Source organism: Heteronotia binoei, chromosome 20, assembly GCF_032191835.1.
Source record: "Heteronotia binoei isolate CCM8104 ecotype False Entrance Well chromosome 20, APGP_CSIRO_Hbin_v1, whole genome shotgun sequence".
In the NCBI taxonomy this organism is placed as follows: domain Eukaryota; kingdom Metazoa; phylum Chordata; class Lepidosauria; order Squamata; family Gekkonidae; genus Heteronotia; species Heteronotia binoei.
The window spans coordinates 38,166,348-38,178,444 of NC_083242.1; the positions used below are offsets into that span (position 1 = coordinate 38,166,348).

Sequence of the window (12,097 nt, forward strand, 5' to 3'; positions counted from 1 at the left end):
TTCCAGCAGCTGCAAGTGGAGGAGTGGTGAATCAAGCCCAGTTCTCCCAGATAAGAGCGCTCTGGCTGACCAAGGCCATTCCAGCAGCTGCAAGTGGAGGAGTGGGGAATCAAACCCAGTTCTCCCATGTAAGAGTCCACACATTTAAGCACTACACCAAACTGACTCTCAGAAGAAGAGTTGGTTGTATACCTCGTCCTTCCCTCTGAATCAGAGTGGTCACAATCTCCTATATATTCTCCCCCACAACAGAAACCCTGTGAGGTGGGTGGGGCTGGAGAGGACTCTCACAGCAGCTGCCCTTTCAAGGACAACCTCTGCCAGAGCTATAACTGACCCAAGGCCATTCCAGCAGGTGCAAGCAGAGGAGTGGGGAATCAAACCCATTTCTCCCAGATAAGAGTCCGCACACTTAACCACTATACCAAACTGGCTTTTGAAGGGCTCACAGCGCCACATACTGGAATAGCAAATATCTCCACGTTCTCAACTCAAGGTTCCCTTCCTAGATCCAGAAAGGAAAAAAAGCTGAACCCGCAACTCATGGCTCATAAAGCCTGGCCGTTGACGTCCTCCCGTGACCGCAGGTCTGAAATCGCCTCTCACATGGCAGCACCATCAGCCCCGAACAACAACAATGAATCCCTTTTTGGTTCCTAAGAAAAAAATTCTTTAATTTTCACTTTATGGAAATACATTTTTTTCTCATTCTCAGTTCCATGATACAAAAAATGTTAAATATGAAATAAAGTTTATGAAATCTACCAAATCCGAATTCCTTTTTACCTTTAAACTAAGGAAGGCTGATGAATACCCCAGGTTTCCTTCTGTGTTCTAAAGTAGGACCACCCCCCTAACCCAGACACAGAAGCCGGAAGAAGGCACCCTCCTCCCACGGTCCCTGCCAGATGTGAAGTTTAGGATCATTTCCCCCCAAAGATGAGTCACTCTAATGTTATTTTGGGAGGGTGCAGAGAAGAGAGTCAGGCTGTAGATCGCCTACAGAGAACACGTTGCATTTGCGGGAAACCAAGAGAAGAAGCATTAAGGGACAGCTGGGGATGAATGGTGTTATGAAGGCTGGTGGGCATGACAGTGTGAGAAGTCAGCATCCCCAACAAGGGAGGGAGCAGAAGGGAGGAATTGTAACACGGACAGGTTCCTTTTGCAGATTTTGTGGGCTACATGCCGTATCGAGATCCAAGCTTTTAACGCCCATCTTGCTTTTTAGATCTAGCACTTAAAGACAAGCAAAGATTTTACGTCATCGACAAAATCAACGCGTTATACGCACGCACACAAACCGCGACAATGATTGTTCAAGGAGAGAGTTTAAAAAATTAAACTGATTTTCCAAAAAGACATCCTTCCGCTTCTTTCATTTTTTTTTTTAAATAGACCCCACTTTATTTACATGAAGTATGGCTTCTGAGGCCACGAACGCGCCACAGATCGCTTTGAGCCAAAGTCCACTTTGCCACGGGGAGAGAGCTGCCGGCTACCACATGTCTGGGACCTCAAAGACCACAGAGGAAGCGCTCGTGACGCCCCCTAGAGAAAGCAAAAGCACACGAAGCAAGTTAAAGAGCTACCCAGAGAAGACAACAGAGCCACACTCTGAACCACGTGAGCAGGTAACCGGTGGCTTGGAAGGGTTGCAGAGGGGGCCACCGGCCTGGCAAAACAGCCTCTCTCCTTGCCTTTGGCCAACACAGAAGAGGGAAGGGAGGAACCAACACTCTGACTCCCATGGGGATGTTTGCTTCCAGACAGATTTGGGGGAGGGGGTGCGCCAAGGGTGGCTGTTCTGTCCCAAAGCTTCTGGAGAGGAGCTGATGAAGGGGAGCTGTGCCAGATGTCTGCCAGAGCAACCTCAGATATGGGCTGCAGTGCCAAAGGCTCTCTGCTGAAATCTGCACCAGTCCCATCTTTGATGCCACCGCTGGCAAGGGGACCTTCCTCTAAAACCAGATGGTGGCTGCTGCCCGGCTAATGGAGCTGCAGCCACAGACCAGAAGCTCTCCAGCAAGACAGCAGCTCTTCTCCCACCAGAGAATTTGTTTCTCCTCCAGGCCAGTCAAACCGGCTCCCCCCTCCCCAAGGCAAGTAGAGGAAAAAGGAAAGGAAAGGTCCCCTGTGCAAGCACCAGTCGTTTCCGACTCTGGGGTGACGTTGCTTTCACGACGTTTTCACGGCAGACTTTTTTACACGGTGGTTTGCCATTGCCTTCCCCAGTCTTTTTCACTTTCCCCCCAGTAAGCTTTACCGACCTCGGAAGGATGGAAGGCTGAGTCAACCTTGGGCCGGCTACCTGAATCCAGCTTCCGCCGGAATCGAACTCAGGTCATGAGCAGAGAGTTCAGACCACAGTACTGCAGTACTGCTGCTTTACCACTCTGCGCCACCGGGCAAGAAGAGGAGCCTGCCACAAAAGCTCCCCGAGCAGAAGAAGAACAAAAATGTGTGAGTGTGGGTGTGTGTGTGAACAGCTGGGGGAAGAAAAGGAACTCTGGATTAGACAGAGGCCTCCCCCCTCTTTGAACTGGTGCCTAACCAAAAATACAGTCCAAATTCCAAGAACACTTCTCTCCAGTTGTATTGAAAATAAACTCCACAATAATACAGAAAAAGTTTGCTTTGGAAAGATGCTGTACACATTCGCTCCTGGAATTTTGCCTTCACAGAGAATCGGGGAATTTGGCTTTATGGAAAAAGCTGTGATTTGCGAAACGTGATTTCTCAGCTAGCAATCATGTAAAAGGACATTAATCCTTTCAACCCGATTTATGGGAGTAGACTCCAGTTCCTCTATATGTTGGATACTCTTTCAACTCTAAAGAGTTTGTGGATCCCTTCAAGTGTTTTTGTCTCCTGTGTATGGATGGTGCCTTCTCTGTATACAACTGTTTGAATCTTTGTATTATTGTGGAATTAATTTTCAATATAACTGGAGAAGTGTTCTTTGAATTTTGAGTGTATTTTTGGTTAGGCAGTTTTTGTTTTTCTTGTGACACTGTGCTGCCACCTGGTTTGCTTGACCAAAGCTCCTGGAGGTAGGAGCCCAGCAGGAGATACCCGCAGATTCCCACCTCCCGCCTCTACCTGCCGGGTCTTGCTCCCTCTTGGCTCTCTTCAGCTTCTTGGCCTTCTTCCTCCTCTCATCGGCGGCGGATTCCTCTGAGGAGTCGGAGGGAGCATCCAGCGCTGCCTCTTCTGCCTCATCACAGCCGCTCTCCTCTTGGATCGGACTCATGCTTCTCTTTCCCGCCGCGCTGGTAGCTGTAAAACTGAGCAAGGAGGGGAAATGCCAGGGGATAATGGATGGTGCCGAGGGAATCAGAGCACTCACCTAGTGCTGGAACTACTCACAGCAATGACGTTCTTTTGCTGTAAAACTAGGCAGGGGGGTGGAGGAAAGAGGCAGGGACTGGGTCCTCCAGGGCCACAGAGGGGGGTTCCATGATCCTGCGCCACCCTCGCCTGCCCCCTGAGGTGCAGCTGGGCTGAGAGCCTGTTTGGTGTAGTGGTTAAGTGTGCGGACTCTTATCTGGGAGAACCGGGTTTGATTCCCCACTCCTCCACTTGCAGCTGCTGGAATGGCCTTGGGTCAGCCATAGCTCTTATCTGGGAGAACCGGATTTGATTCCCCACTCCTCCACTTGCACCTGCTGGAATGGCCTTGGGTCAGCCAGAGCTCTCTTATCTGGGAGAACCAGGTTTGATTCCCCACTCCTTCACTTGCACCTGCTGGAATGGCCTTGGGTCAGCCATAGCTCTCGCAGAGGTTGTCTTTGAAAGGGCAGCTGCTGTGAGAGCCCTCTCCAGCCACACCCACCTCACAGGATGTCTGTTGTGGGGGAGGAAGGGAAAAGAGATTGTGAGCTGCTGTGAGAGCCCTCTCCAGCCCCACCCACCTCACAGGGTGTCTGTTGTGGGGAAAGAAGGTAAAGGAGATTTTAAGCAGCTCTGAGTCTCTGATTCAGAGAGAAGGGCAGGGTATAAATCTGCAATTCTCTTCTCCTGCAGGCCTCAGCAGCTTGAAACACTTCTTATTGTGTTCCCTACACTGCTTTGCAGGGCTGTAGCCAGGATGTTAAAGTCAGGGGGCCCCCTTTCCCATACACTGTGGGGCTTGCCACTTCTCAGAAGCTTTCTGGGGTTGGGGCAAAAGCTGGAGGCTCTGAAAGTGGCCAAGTCGAGGCAAGCCAACCCTAAAACTCTGGAGTCCAGAAGGGACTGCAGCTTGCGTGCAAGCAGAGGGGTTTCCTTCCACCTCCCTCTCCCTCACCCCAGCCCCTTGCGGCCAGCAGCTCCATCCCCACCCCCCCCACAGCCCAGCCCATCCCATGCAGCTCCACCTCCCTCCTCTCTGCCTGTTGCTTTTGCTGCTGCAGTGCCCCGGGCCCTGCTCAGCTCTCCCAGCTCCAGCTGCCTCTGAGAACACTTCACCAGCTCAGCCATGGGCAAAAGACAAAGCGCTGGCTGCATCCTGGAGGGCCCCTGGGAGCCAGAGGGCCTTGCCTGCAAGTCAGGGGGTAGTGCCCCCACAGCCCCCGCCCTCCGTGGCTACAGGCCTGCTGCTTGGTGGTTGGCTCAAAGCCACAAATCTATACATGTGATCCGTCCACCAGCAGTACAACAGTCAGTCAGTGGCGGCTGCTGGGACAAACGCTGTGAGACTAATGCCACAGGCACTGGCCCAGGATTGGGCCCTTCTGGGCTGGAAAGCAGCTCTGAGCCCTGCAGAGGCTGGAAGTGGAACTCTCGGAAGGCCTGGAGGGCGGCCATGTTGGTCAGAAGCAACAGAACAAAGTTTTGAGTTTTTAATTCTGGGTAGAAGCTTTTGTGTGCATTTTGAAGGGTGCCTGCACACAAAGAAGACGACGACATTGGATTTATATCCTGCCCTGTACTCTGAATCTCAGAGACTCAGAGGGGCTCACAATCTCCTTTCCCTTCCTCCCCCACAACAGACACCCTGTGAGGTGGGTGGGGCTGGAGAGGGCTCTCACAGCAGCTGCCCTTTCAAGGACAACCTCTGCCAGAGCTATGGCTGACCCAAGGCCATTCCAGCAGGCAAGTGGAGGAGTGGGGAATCAAACTAGTTCTTCCAGATAAGAGTCCGCACAATTAACCACTACACCAAACTGGCCCTCACAGAAGCTGCCCTTTCAAGGACAATTTGAGAGCTATGGCTGACCCAAGGCCATCCCAGCAGCTGCAAGTGGAGGAGTGGGGAATCAAACCCGGTTCTCCCAGATAAGAGAGCTCTGGCTGACCCAAGGCCATTCCAGCAGGTGCAAGTGGAGGAGTGGGGAATCCAACCCGGTTCTCCCAGATAAGAGAGCTCTGGCTGACCCAAGGCCATTCCAGCAGGTGCAAGTGGAGGAGTGGGGAATCCAACCCGGTTCTCCCAGATAAGAGAGCTCTGGCTGACCCAAGGCCATTCCAGCAGGTGCAAGTGGAGGAGTGGGGAATCAAACCCGGTTCTCCCAGATAAGAGTCCGCACACTTAACTACTACACCAAAGTGGCTCTCTTAGACGCAGCATTCAACTTTGTTGCTCTTAAAGGTGCCCCTGGACTCAAGCTTTGTTCCTGAAGAATCTATCACTCCCCACGCCTCTGTCTCACCTGGTGAAACTGCAGTAACGGTTCTGCAGCAGGTGGGGCATGGCCTGTGGCTTTAGCCGCTTGGCCTCCACTTCCTTCCAGCCGTCTTCGGTCCACTTCCTCTTCCCTTGCCTCTTCTCCTCGTGCTTTTTCTCAATGTACTCTGCATAGGTCTGGATTCGGTAGCTTTCTGCATACTTGCTGGTGTTAACAGCTGGGGGAAGAAAAGGGACTCTGGATTAGACAGAGGCCTCCCCCCTCTTTGAACCGGCGCAGTCTTTTGGATTTGCATCAGAGGCACCCCTCCCCATTGTTCCCAGAGGTTAGGTAGGGAAGAAGAAAAGCAGGGGCTTTTTCAGTGGTGGCCCCTCTAGCTGTGGATAGACAAAATGCCTAGGTCAAGTGACTTTTTTAATTTCCCAGGACTTCCACAGGCTGCATTAGAGGCCTGCTGTTTTAATGGAGTTTTGTTTAATTTTTATCGGGCATCATCAGTTCTTCCAGTTGCTCTTCATTCTAGCCGCTTTGGTTTTCCCATCTTATTGTTTTAGTATTTTTAACTCCTTGGGTGCCTTTGAAGAGTGAAAGGCAGTTTGCAAGTTTCCTAAACCAATGCTCACTGCTGCTCCCCCAACCCCATGGAAAATACCAGTCAAGCTGGGACAAGAGCTAGAAAGGCCAGCCGCAGAAGAGCTTGGAGCACTTCCGCCAAGTGGAAGATTCGGCATAGAGGAAACCAGATACAATGGATTGAACAGTGACAGTGTGGCTTCTACATTGTCCGTTCCCCACCCACCCCCATCAGCACACCAAAAGCATGACAGATTGTGCCACAACACACTTACATGCCACCACACACACACACACACACACCACTTGGACATCCTTGTTAAAGAAGACAGCCAGCTTTCAGACGCCAGCATTTGGCCCTGCTTATGAACCGCATGCCCTGGGGCAGGTGGCTCCTTTCCCCTTTCAAAGACACCTAAAGAAAGGCCCAGCTCTCTCCCAACCTCCCCCCCCCAGTAGATTTTTAAAAGGAAAAGCCTTCCTGTATCCCATTTGCCTTGCTTCACGCACGAAGCAACCCGCATCCATTCTGAAGTCAGGTCTCGGCACAGCAGCACAAAACACGATGCATGAGGCCCCCCTGAGAGCCAAGTACTGAGAGGAAAGCAGCACTTATTACTCCTTTTAAGGAACATGCAATCGGGTAGAAGCAGCAGAACATTTTTCTTCTGCCTTGATTTCCACCAGCTAGTCTCACTGCGGGCGCTTTCTGCTGACCCACGGCCTGGCTCTAACAGGCAGAAAGGGAATGACAGCTAACTGCCAGGGAGAACTCAGCAAATGGAACAAGCCCCCAATGACCCCCCCCCCCTCAGCTCCTGTGGCATAAGCCCACAATGAACTCACAGGCGCCCAAGGAAACAAGGAACCCTGTCCCCCTCCCCTCCCCTCCCCACTCCAGCCACGACCACCACAGAGAGCTTCCCCAAGACTCACCGATCGGGACTTGCTCAGGTTTCCTAAGCGACACAAATGCTGACGTGTCATCAATCCAGGAGACCTGAATGTTACCTTTGGGGGGGGGGGAGAGAAAGGACACATGCTAAGCACATCCAGTATCAGATCTGGCTGAGAAGAGGGCAGAGTCAGGAGCAGGGTGGCTGCTGGACTCTCATCCCACTTTAAGATTTTGGGTCTGTAGGTTTACAAGATGATGCATGGGATAGAGAAGGAAGAGAAAGAACTATTCTTCTCCCTCTCTCACAACACAAGACCTCATGAGCACTCCATGAAATTGCTGAGCAGTCAGGTTAGAACAGATAAAAGGAAGTCCTTCACCCAAAACACGTGGAATTCACTGCCACAGGAAGTGGCGGTGGCTACAGGCATAGCCAGCTTCAGGGGATTGGATAAACATGGAGCAGAGGTCCATCAGGAGCTATTAGTTGCAGTGTATTGTTGGAACTCTGTCTGGGGCAAGCAATGCTCTGTCTTCTTGGTGCTTGGGAGGAGCCCCAGTGTGAGGACTTCTAGTGTCCTGGCCCCACTGATGGGCCTCCTGATGGCACTGGCAGGGGTAGAGGCGTTGCCACTGTGTGACACAGCGTGTTGGACTGGATGGGCCAGTGACTTGATCCAACATGGCTTCTCTTAGGTTCTTAAATTTTTAAGCCATTGGGAGGGGAGAATAGCCATGGGGGATATATGGAATACTTTCATATCAATCCTAAACGTATTCCATTCTGCTGAATGCATAAAATGAATGATTTTAGTATATGAAATTCTGCAATTTGGTATAGTCTTCCCATTTCCCCCCACAAAGATTTCAAAGTTTCCCAGCGTTTTACACCTCTTAATCCAGGTGCCTAAGAACAGGCAACAGCATCCAATGCTGTGTGGAGTCTGCCATCCAGATCTGCTTCCCAGTCCGCCCACCCTTTGCCACTCACCAAAAGCACTGAAGAGCTGGTACAGGTTGCTCGTCTTCCACTCTTTGGGAAACGTCACATAAAGAACATGGTCCCTTTTGGGCTTCACTGAAAGACAAGGGGAAACAGCTACAGGCTCTGGGAGCTTTTCTTAAGAGCCCTCAAGGTACAGCGACTAGAGTGTCCCACCGAGACCTGGGAGGCCGGGTTCGAATCTATCTAGCTTGCTGAGTGACCTTGGGCTAGTTACTTTCTCAGACTCTACCTTACAGGGCTGTTGTCAGCACAAAACAGAGGTGAACAATGCACGCTAGTTTGGGTCCCCCCTTGGGGAGAAAACGAAATAAAAGAAGGTCTACTGGGACCAGAGGGGTCAAACTTATTTGTTACAAGGGTTGGATATGACATAAATGTCAGTTTGCTGGGGCCAAAGCATGTGTGCCATAAAATGTAACATGAGATACCAGAGATATAAATTTTAAACCAACCCAATTAATGATATTATTTTTGCTCCAAATACAAACATGCTTAAAACATTAACACTCTTCCAGTATTTCCTCAAAGTATCACCCTGAGGCCCCCTCCCACTTGCACCACTCAGTATGCATTACAAGGAGGAGGAGAAGGCGCCACCCTTCCCTTCCTCAGAGGGGCTTCCAACCTCCTTTCCCTCCCCTTCCCCACAACAGACACCCTCCCTGTGAGGCAGGTGGGGCTGAGAGGGCTCTTGAGAACTTGTGACGGGCCCAAGGTCACATCAGCTGGTGCAGGAGCACGTGGAGGAGGAGTGGAGAATCAAGCCCGGTTCTCCAAACCAGAGTCCTCTGCTCCTAACCATTCCACCAACCTGGCTCTCACTAGCACTGGGACACAATGCAGGGCCATAGTGCACAGTCTCGGTCACCTGGCAACAAAGGCAACAGCCCGTTGCTCGTGTTGGGCCATGTAAGAGTCCCGGATGGGACAGTTCCACCCAGCGGGCCACAAATTTGACACACTCGGCATCCCGCTGCTGAACGTCGAGCGAGAAGGACCAAAGTGCAGGCACTGATGAGCTTCCCAAAGTGAGGCTGTGCTCTGCAGAGAAGCCAGACTTTCCAGCCCTGGCAAACCAACTGGCCAAAGCCTCTCCCAGACCCAGCCTGGCTTTAAAGCCCTGGGGAATACTTACAGTCCGGTCCCTCCAAGTTGAGATAGGGGATGTCGACCACCCTCATGAGGAACAGCCTGGCAGGAGAGGGGAAAGAGGGAGAGTCAAGTGGCCCCCTTGAAATACTCCGGGAGGCTACAGGGAGGCCCTTCGCTCTCCAGCCAGACCAGGCATCCTCAACCTTTTCGGGCACGTCGCACAGCAACAAAATGGCTGCTACAAGAAGCAGAACCAGCCACAAAAATATTGCCACAGCTGCCCTTCAGCCACTCAGCGAAGATCCTTGGGCTGTGGCGGCAGCAACGTTTTTTTTAAAACCTGCACTGCCAATCAAATCTCCAGTGGCCAATCAGAAGCCTTGCAGGACAAAAGTCCCACCGGGCCCTGCCCACTTCCTGAAAACCCATTTGGCAGGGGCCCGAAAAGGAGTTGGGGTCCACGCTGGGGACCGACGAGGTTTCATCTAAAATGAAGTCCAAGAGGAGGCCTGCCTGCAGCACCAACAGAAACATTCCGACATTCCAAGGTATATCTTGCAGAAGCAGATCACAAAATCTCCTTTTACTAACGGTTTTCATGTTATATTTTAGCACTTCAGACTTTTAAAGGGTGGGTGGGAAGGAAAGGCACCCAAAAGCTACCTACTTGTTGAAGAACGGCTCAACGAGCTTCGATCTAGCAGAGACGGGATTCTTGGGAGGGCTGAGGAAGGATCCTGCAGAATGAGAAACATCCAGCCTCTCAGGGCACCACACAGTGCAAGAAGCGGAGGGCCACAGAAGGGCCCAAAGCACAGAGGGAGAGCATCAGCTTGGCAGGAAGGAGGTCCCAAGTTCAGTCCCCATTTGGGATATCAGCCAGGAAGTGATGGGAAAGGCCTCGGCTGCTGCCAGTCAGAGTAGGTGAGACTGAGCAGGATGGGCCGAGGGCAAGGGGGGGGGGGTTGGACTCGGTGCCAGGATGCTTCCCTGCGTGTTCCGGTACCTAGGAAGTTGGCCATGGAGATGAAGCACAGGCCGGTTATGTAAGCATCGTAACCTGCTTCGTGGAGCTGTTCGGAGGCCGTGTCGTAACTGGGGAACCCTTCTGCGCTTTCTGAGAACAGAGAAAGGAGGCAGACTTGGGGTTACCATGGCCAGGAGAGAAACACTTTAGCCACACGGGGCTGTGGAAGGGGACCTGGAGGACCAAAACAGCATTACTGGTTACAGAGCTACAGAAACACAAAAGCCAGAGGCCAAGCACGCAACACTGCCTGACAAAAGCAACCTCCCTTTCACCTGAAGGAAGCCTCAACAGACAGAAAACATGGGGGAGGGGGAGGGAGGTTGTGCGTGTCTCTGCCTACGAGTCCTCATGCAATGTCCTTCATGCCGGTCTTTATTCCTTCTGCCTGGGAACTAACATCACAGAAAGAGCCCTCCAGACGGTCCCCATCCAAGGCGCTCGTGTGGTAGGCACACATCAGTAGCAGCCCCACAACTGCAGAACAACCACCCCAGGAAGGTGCCCCCTTCAGTTCAGGGGCTCTATAGCTTGGAGAAACGTCGCCTGCGGGGTGACATGATAGAGGTTTACAAGATTATGCATGGGAGAGAGAAGGCAGAGAAAGAAATACTTTTCTTCCTTTCTCAAAATACGAGAACTCGTGGGCACTCCATGAACTTGCTGAGCAGTTGAGTTAGAATGGATAAAAGGAAATACTTCTTCACCCAAAGGGTGATCGACATGTGGAATTCTGGCACAGGAGGTGGTGGCAGCTGCCAGCATAGCCAGCTTTAAGAGGGGATTGGATCAGCATCTGGAGCAGAGGTCCATCAGTGACTATTAGCCACAGCGTACTGTTGGAACTCTCTGTTTGGGGCAGTAATGCTCTGTATTCTTGGTGCAGAGGGCAACAGTGGGAGGCTTCTAGTGTCCTGGCCCCACTGATGGACCTACTGATGGCACCTGGGGGGTTTTGGTCACTGTGTGACACAGTGTTTGTCTGGAGGGGCCATTGGCCTGATCCAACATGGCTTCTCTTATGTTCTTACGTCAATCTTTAGAAGGCAATTGAAGGTGGTTTAATTTAGGGCTGCAGTCCTGAATTGTGATTTGAAATTCTGGTTTTTAAAAATTTTATATACGTATGTCACCTATGTTGCAAAGCACCTTGAACTCCATAAATACTATCCAGACCGAATGTACTTTCAGTTTGTTAATTTTACTGTTTTGCCATTGGATTCTAACTTTGTACCACTTTGCATTCTTAACCACTACCTACCAGCTATAAGTAGCTCTGCCCATTGTACCCCATTTCATTATAACAATAATAATACTTTTTATTTGAATCCCACCCTCCCGGCCAGGGCAGGCTCAGGGCGGCTCACAACATACGAATGTAATATACAATAAAACCATACATAGTAATTACAATTACAATTATAAAATCATCATTAAATCATTAACAACTTGTATTAAAATTAACATTGTGGTGCTATAACTTAGGTCTTTAATAAAATTCAGTGGCTAAAACATGTCCAGCGAGACTTTCTTGGCTTGGTATTAGGTGAAGGCTATTTTGAAGAGGTAGGTCTTACAGGCCCTGTGGAATTGGTCTAAACATCACAGGGCCCGTACCTCCTCTGGGAGTTGATTCCCCAGCAGTGGAGCTGCAATGGAGAAGGCCCGATCCCGGTGGCCTTCAATCTGGCCCCCCTTGTCCCAGGGATATTCAGCTGGTTCTTTCCAGCTGACCTCAGCGCTCTCTGGGGTTCATATGGGGAGAGACCGTCCCTCAAGTAGGCAGGTCCTCGGCCATATAGGGCTTTTAAAGGTGATAACCAGCATTTCATTGTCTGATGAGTCTGCATGCATGCGAAAGCTTCCATTCTGAATCAAACTGTGTTGGTCTT

At 51.1% G+C, this 12,097-nt stretch overlaps 1 protein-coding gene across 2 annotated transcripts in view; it reads right to left on the reverse strand.

Moving 5' to 3' along the window:
- Positions 1-646: 646 nt before the first annotated feature.
- The window catches only part of PARN (poly(A)-specific ribonuclease), a 33,166-nt gene continuing 21,715 nt past the window's right edge, over positions 647-12,097 (reverse strand). Inside the window, exons 17-25 of one of the 2 annotated variants that reach the window (XM_060260806.1) lie at positions 10,549-10,553; positions 10,185-10,291; positions 9,846-9,915; positions 9,222-9,277; positions 8,072-8,158; positions 7,119-7,193; positions 5,634-5,826; positions 3,103-3,287; positions 647-1,551 (exon numbers count right to left, since the gene is read on the reverse strand). In XM_060260806.1, the coding sequence (XP_060116789.1) occupies positions 1,499-1,551; positions 3,103-3,287; positions 5,634-5,826; positions 7,119-7,193; positions 8,072-8,158; positions 9,222-9,277; positions 9,846-9,915; positions 10,185-10,291; positions 10,549-10,553 (831 nt within the window). In that variant the 3' untranslated portion in view covers positions 647-1,498. Of the gene's footprint in view, positions 1,552-3,102; positions 3,288-5,633; positions 5,827-7,118; positions 7,194-8,071; positions 8,159-9,221; positions 9,278-9,845; positions 9,939-10,184; positions 10,292-10,548; positions 10,554-12,097 lie in introns of both variants that reach the window. The other variant, XM_060260805.1, reaches the window with a different exon arrangement.